The sequence below is a fragment of the Hirundo rustica genome, chromosome 12, assembly GCF_015227805.2.
Source record: "Hirundo rustica isolate bHirRus1 chromosome 12, bHirRus1.pri.v3, whole genome shotgun sequence".
Classification (NCBI taxonomy): Eukaryota; Metazoa; Chordata; class Aves; order Passeriformes; family Hirundinidae; genus Hirundo; species Hirundo rustica.
The window spans coordinates 15,147,829-15,161,505 of NC_053461.1; the positions used below are offsets into that span (position 1 = coordinate 15,147,829).

General features: G+C 44.6%; 1 protein-coding gene across 1 annotated transcript in view; it reads right to left on the reverse strand.

Annotated features, from left to right (window-relative positions):
- The window catches only part of LRIG1 (leucine rich repeats and immunoglobulin like domains 1), a 92,904-nt gene that overhangs the window by 47,784 nt on the left and 31,443 nt on the right, over positions 1 to 13,677 (reverse strand). Inside the window, 2 exon segments of the mRNA XM_040075978.2 lie at positions 4,612 to 4,686; positions 9,273 to 9,344. Of these exon segments, the coding sequence (XP_039931912.1) occupies positions 4,612 to 4,686; positions 9,273 to 9,344 (147 nt within the window).

Below are 13,677 nucleotides of genomic sequence, written 5' to 3' on the forward strand. Positions count from 1 at the left end.
CTTAACTTGAAAAGCAAAGATGAAGTGAGTCACTGATCAAAAACCCACCACCCCAGCTCCCAGGAAATCTTGCAGAAAGGAGGGTGTATTTGTGAAATCCCACTCAGAGCAGCAGAGTACAGACTGCTTGCATTGTTTCAGCTCGCAAAGCAAGACACCTTTGTCTTGGGTGAAAGAAAAACAGCAGCTCAAAGAATCTAATGGACCACATGGGTTTTCAGAAAGAGTCTCTGCAAACCCCCTCTGACAACACAAGTGAAGCAGTGCAAACAACACTAAAATAACAGATGCTTTCCTAAGCCTTCACCGTGAAAGAAGGAGGAACAGCTCAATAGTGTGGTCCTGATTCTGTCACATTATGGACCTCCAAGAACAGTCAACTTTAATCTAGTACAAAGGTTTAATGAGAGTCAAAGAAAATCAAAGTTAGACAAGAAACAAGGGTCACAATCTTAACAGTGTGGCTAATTTCACCAGAATGAAATCCCCAGACCTTAAGAGGAAAAGCTCTACATGAAACCATACAAGTCAAATGGAAGAGGCTGGCTGAAGTCTTTGACCCATTTCACCCAACACCCAGCTGGAATAGCATAAAGTAACCTCCTTTCCATGAGGATCATGCTGCCCCAACCAGCATCTGAGCTCATCAGCCCTTTTTCAAGCAGTTCTAGCATGTTCCCTGCCACTCCCAGTTTCCAAGTCTCCACATATTTAGTTTTCAAATTTTACATGATATATTTTGCCTGGGGCACAGTAGATCACTTGCCCTTCTCTTATTAGCTCTCTGTTTAATTACAGTTTAATGTGAATTGATCTTTACATTAATGAGTCTGTAAAGAAGATTGATTTTCTTCAAGATACTTTTCTGCTCAGTTTGGCAGCAGAGTAGTCCTATTGATTTCACTTTCCCCAGTAAATACACTGCAGTGTCACTGCATCCTCTTGTGAATCAGCTAATCCTATTTCACACCCTTTTGCTCTAAAAATCCCTATTTTGAGTTCCTTGTTGTCTGTGCTTGTGCAGAGCAAGATCATGGGGCCAAAGCATCTCAAACAGCTCTGCCTGTTGCTAACACAGAGCTGACTGCTGTGGGTCACTGTCCCCTTTGTTCCTAAATGGCTGGAGGCTTAAAAGACTTACAGTGAAAGAAATGAAAGTTATTTTTAAGCGTTTAATCTGTTAACTTCCTTAATTCCCAGCCAGCTGAGGATGTGGCAGAGTGTGGTCTGTTTACCACGCTCGCTCCCGAGGTCTGGTCAGCACCCTCCACTGAGCCCTGCAGCTGCCCAGCAGCCTGTGTCAGAGGATGCTGACTGAATCAGCCTAGGATCCACCTCCAACATCCTGTCCAAATGCCCCAGACACCCCCAGGATGCAGTTGCCCACGTGCAGGTACATGCATCAGCAGTGAAGAAAAGGCCCAGAGTAAGGGCTGAGCTTGTGCCTGCTCAGGGGGTTGCAGGAAACCCATACCAACAGACTGGTGCAGGGCTGATTGCAGCTCCTTTACCCTGGCAAGCTTAAGAGCTCTTTCATTCAAGTTAGTGAGGAAGTTGGATATAAACAGACGAAGTTCTGCAAATAAATGGTTTCTTCCATCACCCCTTTCCCCACCAGATCAGGTAACAGGGTCTTCTCGAGAGCCTTTCAGAGTTAACACGCCGTAGCTGGACTGGGATGGGAAATCCTCAGCCAAGGGCATGTCAGTGAAAACATCCTGCCATCAACTCCCAAATGTCCAAGTCTAGGAACTGTAACTAAATTACAAATGCTGTGGGAATTTCAGGCAAGGTTCTCCTCTCAGCTATTCCGATGTAATTTCGGAATGAATCCAGAGTCAGTCTCTCCCCCTCCCAGATGAATTTCCTGGCTTTTGTTTGCACTAACAGATGTTTGCATTTAATGTCTGTCTTTATTTGGTAACCCGTACATAGATTATTTTTCCCTTCTGTTCTATTAAAAGCCTTATCAAGTCCCTTATGTTTGCTCTTGCTGAAATGAATGACTTTGGCAATATTTTCAACGTGCAAGGCAAACAAACTGATTCTTCTAGGAATAACTAAACTGAACCAAATTTCATGGCAGTATATTAGGACAAAGCATTTTTGATACATATGTTATGTCTGCATATATCTGCAGCCTGGGACATCCAAAGGCTTGCAGAAAGCTTTGAGAATTCTCTCTTCAACAGATTCTCACGTGCTTGCATAGATATTTAACTGGCCTGTGGTCCAGGCAAGTTTTGGGTGATGGAGACAGGTATGGAAAGCCCAAAAGGAGGGAATGCAAAGCAAAACTCGTTCAAAAAAAACGAAAAACCAAACCAAACACAAAACAAACAAACAAACAAAAAACAAACCAAGAAAAACCACACACACACACACAAAAAAAAGAAAAAACCCAAAAAACAACAAACAAACAAAAAACCACCCAAAAAACTCTGTGGGAAATTTGAGTTTGGCAGTATTCTTTCTCTCAGCCCCAAAGGAGAAAAAGTGTGTTCTCCAGTTTAGGAAGAGTAGGAGATGAAGTAACTCATTCAGAAGGTCTGTTTTGAGTGACAAATATACAACCCTTGCTTTTCTAATACATTAACAGTCCTTTGGAAATACTTAACCACATGCAATATACAAAACCTACTTCAGAGGTTTGTGAGGTAAACACACTTCACACATTTCTAAACACTGAAAAAAAAAAAGGAAATTTATTTATTTTTCTTTAGTATTAAGAATACACTGTAACACTATACACTTAAACATAAACCAGTTTCTCAGTACACAAGTCTTGATTATGAGTCTTCACCCTGGGTTTGGTTTGGCAGCCTCCCCGATTATTACTTCACAGATTGGAAGGCCAGAAGAAACCAGTATGACAATATAATCTGATTCCTTACATCACACAAGGCTAAATAACTTTACCCACCAATTTGCCTATCAAGCCCATTTACACCTCGGGTTGAACTAAAGGACCATCTTTTAGGAAGCCAACAATTGATTAAAGATTTCCAAAGATAGAGAAAACTTCACTTCCTCAGCAAATCATTCCAATGTAAGTCAGCAACGTCGACTGAGGCAGGTACTTTAAAACATCGTTCAGGTTAGTTTGATCGCTGATAAAAATTAAAAGGAAAGGCAAGGGGGAAAAGAAGTGGCATTCTCTAATACAAGCTAAACAAAGAGACCTTTCTTGCAGAAGTATGACAGCAGCATTACAAATCCCACTATCAGAGTAATTTATGTGTAGCAGCTGAGGAGAGCAATTCAGATTTCTGGAAGGCAATACTAAGCAGGTTTGTTCAGAATACCATCCTTTGGCTTTGTAGCTTCTCCTTCCTTCTGCACCACTCTGAAATTTCAGAGGAGCTGTAAATCTACTGCCTTCCACCAGTCATTATTCCTCCTTTCTAAACTGCTTATTTCATTTCAGGAATAAAAAACCCCAAAGCTCCAGCAATTTGGTTCTTTGCCAACAGCTAAATTAATAGCAAAAATAACAACAGGGGCTTGTGGAACTCAGAGCATTTATAGATTTCATGAGAAAGAGAAGCCGATCTGGGGGGCCTAAAATTGCATACCTGGATGGCAAATTCTAGGCAAGCTTTCCATCCATAAATCAGATTTCTGGAGGTCTTTTTCGAACCCTGATGCACAGCACAAATGTGGCAACACAGTAAGTCAACAGATCATGGCTGCCTCAGAGTAAGTCAGAGTCTTTTGAGCAAGAGAGGCCAATCAGCTGGTGCTGTGGTCCCAGGCATTTTCCACCACAAATCCATGGAAAACACAGATACCCGCCTGCAGGTGTACTGCAGGGCCATCCAGGCTGGAAGCCACCACTTGAACTGTTCCAGCATTTTCCTGGAGTCCCGATTAGCTATAAACACTTCCCAGGAACCTGGGAGGTATTATGCATACCTCAGCAAAATTCCTTCTCAGTGCACACTACAAGCAGACACATGCAAAAATTATTTTAGAAATCCAAACTCTTTAAGTACTAAATAGTTTGATATTTTAATATTTTATTCCCTTCAGATGCACCATCGACCCAAGATCCTTGGTGGCTGGTAGACAAGGGCTCTCAGGTGTCTAATGTGGTCATCTAAATCATCAAAGTTGGGAACCTCAAACCTTCTGCAGAGACCATGCTTTACAATCACTGCTCTCTCAAAAGAAAAGTGTTAAAGAGAAGTTGAAAGAGACCATAAAAACAGGTCTGGAATGAATTCCCTAAAAGATTAAGATATGAATAGTCTCTGGCTTGAAGAGGAAAGAAGAAATGATCAGAACACAGCCAGGGAAAAAGAAGAACAACGAAGAAAAGGTAAAATTTAATAGCGCAAGTATGACCTAATGGTTAGAACAGATGAGAAAAAAGAAGTTTTATTCAACCTGTGGAATTCACTGACGTAAGTTACCACTGACCATAAGCACAACACACAGCCTCACACAAATCACGCTACTCCAGATGATGTTTCTTAAGCAAGGTGCCAGCAAGCCAAAAAAACCCAAAATCTAGAGTCAGCAGGAATGAGTGTGACACCCATGAAACTCAGAGGCAGCTGAACCGACCCCAGAGAGAGCCCAGAGCCGAAGGAGGTGGCAGTGACTTACAGGTGCAGGGAGCGGACGCTGGAAGCAGCAGATCCCAGGGAGGGAATGGCACTCAGCTCGTTGTTGTCCAGTCGCCTGCAACAAACAGAAATTGATGGTTGAAGCCAAGCAGCACCCAAGGAGCAGGGAAGGGCTGACACTGGGGCAGAAATCTCCATCTCAAGGGGTTTGTCTGGATGGCCACACCTTACTCTTTAATACATCATGAGAGTCATCACCACTGGTCCCACCAAATTGTCTTTACAAGAGGCAAGGCTTTTTTCCTCCCTGCCACCCACTCCCTACACAGTGCCACAGAGCCAAGCCTGAGACAGGAGAGTTTTGCAGCCTTGCCTCAGGACAAGAATTTAACCCCTTCTCCAAGCAGCAGCCCCTGCTCACCCCCCTCCACACCAGGTCACGGCCTGGGGGCACAACCGAGTGACGTCCTCTCCACACCAGGACCAGCGCTGGAAATCCCAGAGGGATTTCCCCACGAAGGCAGGGAAGCAGCAGGCAGTGCTGGGCACAGCAATGTCACCAGACACAGGGGGCCCTGCTCCAGGCAGCTGGGGAGCACAGGGAGCCCCCGGGGTAATGGAACCGCCGGCCACCCGCTCCCACAAGGGCCTAATGCTCCAAGCGTTCTCCTGACTGAAAACAGATCCTTGCCGTGTGACCGCCTCTTCCTTGCTTTAAAGAGCCCTTGTTTGTACGGCGAATTAGTCAATTAATTACTCTAACAGTCGCTCGTCTGGCTGCTTGAAAATTACCTAATTTCTCGGCCTCCTTGCCCAGTCGCCCCTCCCGCTGCTCGCTGCGGCGCTCACGGCCGCGGCCTGGGGCTGCCGGGACCCCCAAGCGCCCCGACGCCAGGGCTCCTGCGCCAGGCACAGCCTCGCTGGGTCACCGCAGCCCCTCCAAGGGCTTCCCTCCCGCAGGCAATCCTGACAAGATCTCAGTGCGGGTGCAAAGGACAGCATCCCAGAGCCGCACAGCTGAGGTGTGCTAAGCCGCAGGCACGAGCAGGGGCAATCCTAAATTATGCTGGGGTGGTTTTTTTTCCCCGCCACTTCTTTTCTTTTCTTCTATTTTTGGCAAGTGGGAGAGGGCAGTGGCACATTCATCCCAGAACTTCCCTTGTGGCTCCTCTGAGAGGAGGCAAGATATTTGATTTCACGAGGAGTTCCAAGCACTGCTGGGATAAAAGCTTTCCTCTGCCTCTAACATTATACCCATGCCTTAAAATGTAAGGAAAAAAAAGCCAGATGCATTGCAATTCAGCAAGGAGCTCCATTCTGCAACTAAAAGCTCACTGTTGCTCATATTACAACATGGTCTAGAGCTTCCAAAGGTACAGAGCAAGCTGGAAAGAGCTTTGAAATGCTTATTTGAGCACGTTTTCATTAACAACTGAGCATCTGAAGAAGAAGAAGGAGCCTGGGTCAGCTCTGGTTAAGCAGCTCTGACACCAGCCGGCGTCTAACAACTGGTCAAACCCTCCTCTGACATAAGTGTGATATTCATATATCAGCCTCCTGTCATGTCAGGAATCAGTCAGAAGTGGTTCTCCCACCTCATTTTCTCTCTTGGCTCACAGGCACCATTTGCTGACACAGAGGAGACAGCCAAGCTCTGTATTTGCCTGGGATTTCCCACTCGTCCTCCCTTTTTCCCTATGTAAAGGAATTGAAAAAGAAAAAATAAAGAGGGGAAAAAAAAAAACCCTCAAAACAGAACAGCCAGGCTCAACAACTTGAAACTTTCAGTCTCCTTCCCCAGCCCTCACCTTTGATGACACAAACCCACTGGATGCTGAGGGAGAGGAGGAGGGGGGGCCACCCGTATAAATTATTTACAGTCCAGTTGCCAGGCTGGTGTCAAGCTGAAATGGAGCCTGCTCAAAAATAGCACAGCTCTCCAGAGCTTTCAGTGAAAGGCACTTTAGAAAATAAAAGGTGAGTTGTTTGGAGAGGTATTTTAGCGTGGTTACTACTTTCTTTGCTACCAATGAGCTTGGAAAGCCTGAGAGCCATGAAACCATCATCTTGGAGGATTCCATGATCCATATGAGCTGAGGAAACCCCAAAAAGGACCACAGGACCCACCCCACAGCAGCACCCTCCATCCATCCTTCCAACCAAGGAATGACAATGGAGGGACACCAGGGGATTGTCATCACATGAAGCCACCAAAAGGGATGAGAGAAAGAACAAGTGTCCTGAAGGAAAGTAATGTCCCAGTCCAGCCCTTACCCTGAGCCTCCACCACTTAACTCAGAGCAAGTGGGATCACAGGGTTTTGCATCCCTTGGAGCCACTGAATTTCATCCTACACAGACTTAAAACTTTTTTAAAAAGCTTTTCATTAAGGCCACCAAAACAAACCACACAAACAACTGCCTAAACTCAGGGAAAGGGAAAAGTGTAGGGTAAATTCTGCTATGACTTTATCACAATCTCAGTAAAGCAAAGCAGAGCATTGAAGATAAGGCATGAAGTTTAAATCTTTCGGTCGGCAGATATTTTCTTTAAATCAAGGGAAAACAAAATGTTTTCAAAATACACCACACTAATTATCCACATGGAGAGACACACACAGAGTTTTAAGCCTTGTGTAATGCTCAGGAACCACAGAAGCATCATGGGAGGTTTCAGGTCTTATCAATGCATCTATTATTTGGGGCAATCTCTTTCCCTGAGGGTGCCTTGGTTTGCCCAGCACAGCATGCACAGAGAAACACTGACTTGCTCTCGAGACATGCCACAGCATGATGCTTATTTCATGAATGTTTGTAAAGTGCCTTAAAAAAATCCCTTAGAAAGAAGATGCTCTGGCAATATAGATGTGGTTCTCGTTGTGAAATGAAGTTTATTTGAGTGGTCTGTGGTTTAGCTGTTATTCAAAAGCAACCAAGATTAGTAGATAGGGCTTTTAATAGAGCTTCTCCCTCACACTTCCCAGAGCCTGCCTTCCAGGCTCTGCTCCAGACCTCTGCCTCCCCTCCAGTCTCCCATTTCTGACTGCTCCCTTTCCCTCCTACTCACTCATCTGCTCTCTCCCTGTTCCCTAACCCTGTCTTTCTGACACAGCAAGCAGCTCTTATCTACCCATTACTTTGCGGGCTGCGTTACTTATCTCCCCCTAAACCCTGACACCTTTTTATAGCATTTAACTGCTCAGTGCAGGGCTTGTCCTGCTCTACACACAAGCAGCACTTTGCTCAAGGGAATTCCCCTCCCTGGGGAGTCAGAAGCCACACACATTTCCCACCCCAAGCTCCCTGAAGTCACACGCCTTCAGGCACTTCCATGAATAAAAGCTCTTGCTAAGCCACAGTCATGTTAGGATAATTCTAAAGTCCCACAGGATCAGGGCTGCAATTCTCTTCTTTAAGCACAGAGCAATTTAAGGCTTTCCACAGTTAAAAGAGAAGTTGAGAAAACGGATCCTACGGCAATGTTCCACTGACCCACATCACTTTCTCTCTAAAGACCGTGAAGAGCTGATTTCAGAGCACTGCAGTCACTTCTGATATACATTCCTTACTTAATCATTATTCCCAGCAAGTCCCTACTATTCATGTAAAGAGAGGAGCCAGGGGCAATCAGGCCAGGAGAGAGATGCTACATTAACCCTCGTAGTTCAATCCAGCAGGCATCAGTCAGGGAGAATTCCACTTTTTGCCCATTTAAGAACCTCAGGATCTGGCCCCTCCATGAGTCCCAGAGCCAACACTTACTGAAAACAGACAGAGGACAAGAGAAAATGCTTGATAGAGCACAGTATTGTTTCTGAAAGGAAATGTTTTTTCAGTTTCCCATGAGGCATCAGTAGCTCTTCAAACAGAGCCCAAACCTCAAGTATGCCAGCGATTCACCAGGCAAACACGAGCTCATTACCTCAGCCCACCGCCTGCAACTTCAGTCACTCTCGCTTTTTAAACCCCAAAATCGGAGCTCCAGGAATCCCTGTGAAGGGCTGAGGCTGCAGCCCCTCTGTGAGTGGAACTGCTGAGCCCTCACAGACATCAGGAGCTAGAAAAACCTGCAGTTCCCTGAAATAGTTTTTTTTACCAGCGAGGAAGGTCTGCCAAAGCCACTCAGACCTTCACCAGCTCCTCTTTTCCCTACCAGAGCAGAAGACAGCTCTGCTGGTTTAGCCTCTTCCAGCAAGAAGAAACAACCCAAAACAGAATTTGTTCTGGTTCCAGAAGGAGCACAAGTGTCTGAGAGAGGAGGAGACACAGTTAAGTGCTTTGTTATCCACTACACTACACCTTTGTTTCCTGGGAGATTTGGGCTAGGTTGGCATCGGGTATCACAATCCAGGCTGTTCTGCCTTGCTTCAGGGTTATGCTTTCAGCAAGGAGCTTTGTGTGTATGCTCAGGTGTGCTGAACTGCTCCCTCCAAGCATTGCACAACACCAAGGGAGGCAAACTCCAATGATTTCCAATAACAGCTCTGCTGTTTTAATTGGGATGTTGTGTTCTGCTAATTGATTAGTTTAAAAAAAAGCAGCCCAGGTACAACGTGGAGAGAAAAAACCTCCACACCGAGTCCAACCTGCTCATTCACCTTAGCTAGAGGAAGGTACTGTCTTAGGAAACGAGATATCATTTCCTCACAGCCCACAAGCAGCCCTGGCAAAATACAATTAAAACCTTTGAGGGAATACTTACACTTCCTGCAGGTTCGACAGCTCTGCAAAGGCAGAAGGATCAATCTCTGTCAACTTGTTGTAGCTCAGGTTTCTGTTAAAATAAAAGACAGAAGGATCAGCAAACTGCAGTCACATTGCTCAGCAAAATATAGTCATCTTCATTATTCTAGATTGCACTGGGAGGGTTTGGGTTTTTTAAAAAGTGAACTTAAATGGAAGAGCACCACTTTTCTGCTGAATACATGAGTGAGCTTAGTCCCATGACAAAAATGTTATCTAGCTCTCCCCAAGCTTCTTCCTCTTTTGCATTAGATTAGTGTGGTTTTAATTTGTCTTCGTATTACGCAATTACATTTATTATTCTACTATTGGTTATTCACAACCACAAAACTAATCACAGATGAATAGGATATTTCCTGACAAATTAAAGTCTGAACTGAAACAATCAACAAACCTTCCACTAAATATTTTATAGCTATATTCACACAGAGTATTTCTTTATACCACTGTGTGTTACACACAAAATACACATATATGGGGATGTACACTTACTATGTGTAAACATAAAATATAGTCTACATTTTCTAACAAGGTGATACAGTTAGTCTATCACTAAAAGTTTTTCTTTCAATCAGTGAATCCAGCTTTCAAGCCACAGTGTAGTACACACTGGTCCTCAGCAATCCCAGCAAACACTTTCCAACTGTCCAACAGCCCAAATTGAAATCTAAATCATATTCTAGCACTGACGGATAACAAATGGGTTGTGCTGTATTATCTGAAAGCAGCCTGATCTGCCTCACAAGACATCTCTGACTGGAAACACATCCAGAGCTCAGCAAGCTTCAGGAAGGGACACACTGCAAGGATTGCTAGGGACAGCAAACAGGCAAAATAATGCAATTTAAGTGCCAACTCCAGAAACTACAAGTGAGAGCTTTGCCAAGCTCTGCTGGAGCACCATACAGTGCAAGAGCAGAGTCCTCCCTCCAAGATATGCACTTTCAGCACATCACACAGGACAGGTCAAACCTGCAGCTAGGGACTAACAAGACCAATTAAGACCAAGTGACTAATGATGCAGAAAGTAACAAGTGCTTTAATTACCATTCTGTATGCAATGCTGGCATGTTTCTGTGAGTGTGTAATCTAAAGAGGGAGGAGGCAAATTGATGGGTGGTAGCAGAAAAGCAACCACAGTAAATTGTAAGGAAATTGTGAGGGGGACTTCTTTAATTTCACTTCGCTCCACACCCTACTCTCGGATATTACCCTGGGTAAAATTCAACCCTCCTGCCTCCTCTGCAGGGAGGTTACACCCCCTTACTGCACCTCTGAACACAACCCAAAAGATTCATGGCCTGATTTTAGATAAGCCCTCAAACATCGAGCTGCATATTCAAACCACCAAGCCAGTCTGACTAGAAAACCGGCCAATCTTCCCTGGTTTGGGTTTTTCATTGCTTTAAAACTGTGCCCACAGAAAGCAAGCAGGTCTGGAACCCCAACAGGAAAACAGGACCTAAGTCACCAAGGCACCTACTGAACTTTTACCAATGCTCCATGACCCAAGAGCTGAGGCACACAGAAAGAAAAGGCTGCTGCCAGAAGAGCACTGATGGAGAATACCTCTTGAAGTGCTCACACTAGCACACTGCACTCTGGTGCAGAGAGAAATCCAGGCTCACAGCAGCCTTACAGATACCAAGACTTGAAAGACTACAAAGCTTACCAACTCTGTGTGATTAGCAGGAAGTGATAAACACCTCTTTCGAGCTAAAAAGCAGATATTGATCACCTGCCCTGCTGTAACACATTTATGGGAAGTTCTTAAATCTTTCCACTGCAGAAGGAATCATTTGATGGCTCTCACATCACACCATTCCCCATCATTTCAGCTCTGAAGGCAGCTCCTTGCATCTTGCCCAAAATGTTCAATTTTTTGCCAATACCTGCCGTGGAAGAATGCTCTACAAATCAACAACATGGGCTGGCTTTTAACAGAGCCTAGAACTGAAGCTATACAGGAGTGTAAAACCTAACCAAGCATCTCAGTTTAAAATATGCTGTCCTGTAAGCCCCTACTGTCTTTTAAAACACTCAAGAGACCTTTAAATCAATACCAGCCTACAGCAGATATCCATTTCACTATGAACTCAAAGGCATTTATCTAAATAAAAGTCAAACTGCAGTTTAAACTCAGAGTGTGTTTGAAAGCCAAGTCCATATTCATAGCACAATTACGAATTAAAGTGCAATTTGCCCACAGATTACATTACTACTCTTTTTTTTTAACCACACAGTAAGATCAGGTTGGAGCTTGCCCCTGCCTGATCTACAGGCAAAAAGAGAAAATATAACAGGTAACGTCCTACAGGCTCAGCACAATAAAGCCAACACAGAAATACCAGTGACAAACTAAAAGGGGGAAATACAGCCAGACATGACAGTGCATGAATCCATCTGTTTTCATGTATTTCTGTGCCTTTGACTGCAGCCAAACTTTACATTTTTTAAGGTAATGTATTTCTCCTCCACACACTCCTCTGCAATAGGCTAAGAGGCTATTTTATGGAGCAAGAAACAAGAACATGTGCACCAAAACTGATCATCCCTGCACTTGCCAGAGGGACCAGATCCCTGGCTGAGCCTGTGCTCAAGCACTGAGTGATGTTGACATGAACCTCCAAAATTCACAAGTGAAAAAACAAAGATCTTCATCAATTAAAGGATTTCACAGACACAGTTTAACATCACCCAAAGGGACTTTCTGATTATTGCTGCTGCCACACAGGACATTTGAACATCAAAGTCACTGCACAAACAGCTGGCTCTTCAGATAGCACAGACAGATTTTGCTGCTCCAACAACAGAAAGACTTTCCAACAGCTGCTGCAGAAATGCAGGTGAACTCCATCCTCTTGCACACCAAAGTCTTCAGCTCCCCACACACTACTCATTCCAACCAAGTATCCTCCCTAAATGTACAATACACTGCTCGAAAATCAGTGGGGAAATGAAAGCTAGAAGTACAGTCAGTACAAAATAAACAGGAGACTTGAAATTACATAGATATGCCAAAGTAAAGTTTACTGAGTTTCCGGCACTCGTTGTATTTTAACTTATATTAAAATATCCAAGAATTTCTAGCCTGAAGCCTTAGCAATCAAAGGATGTGCTTCCCAGAACTCTGATTCCCTCACTAGGCAGTATTTAGCATGCCAGTCACAGCATTTAAGTGAGAGAGAGAATTAGCATGCTCCAATAGATAGATCATTGGGACTGGGAGTCAGGAAACCTCTGTCTGTTCCTGGGTCTCTTAATCTCCTGCTGTGTGACCGGGTCATGTCACATCACCTCTCCAGAGCCTTTGTTTCCACAGCCACCCTTTGTCTGTCTTGTCTATTTAGACTGTAAATAAAATTGAGGTAGGTATTGTCTTGGTTTGCCTGATGAAATGAGCCCTCAGTCTTGGTTGGGCTCCAGTAATGCAAATAAAGAAGGGAACTCAGAACTTGAGGTCATGGGTGCACACGATGCTATCCCACCCCTAAGCATGGATCCCAAATGTTCAGCAGTCCAGAATGAAGCACTGCAGGGGCTTTCGTGTCCTCACCAGGTTGGCCTCTCTGAGCTGAGCAGAGCAGCAGTGCAGATGCCAAGCCTGGGGGCACAGCTGTCCCATCATTGAAAGCTGTCACATTTACTGTCTTTTGTAGCACTGGATGCATTCCTTCTCCTGGAGCCCCTTGGGATGATGCCACACAGTCACCCAATGGATCGCTGAACAAATGCTTCTGCCATCAGTTTTCCAAAACGTGTTCTCTAAAGAAAGAGAGCCATCAACTCCCAACACCAAAACCCTGTCCTTTCCCAAACTAGCACCTGCCCAACCCTCTGAGATATCTCCCACCTTGGCCATCTCTTCAAAGCCAGTTTATAAAGCACCACTTACAGCATTTTATGCCAGTTCCTAGAGCCCATGTTCCATTTCCTGGCACCCACACATGAGGTTAGCTGAGCCCAAACATGGGACTGACCACAAACTGCCCCGTGCCCTGGGCTTGCTGCTCTGCATGGGTACAAGTTTCTCTCAAATTACTCATGGAAGGATATTTTGATCCCTCAAAGGCAAGTGTGAAAAGAAAACAGAAGTCAACTCATATAAATTTGGGAGAGGAGCATGGGCTGTGAGTTCAGGGAAGCATCCCTCAAAGATCAGAAGTATCAGAAGTTTTACAGCTCAGAGGAGAACAACAGAACTACCAACCTGAGCAGCCCCTAACACTCAGATTGCTTTTTACACATCAGCTTCTACTGAACAGGAAAAGTTATTAAGAGGTTTTTAAACTTTATTCTGATTTACTGGCATGAGAAGTGCTCTGCATATTATTTGCCCATTACAAACTTCAAGTCTTCCTCGT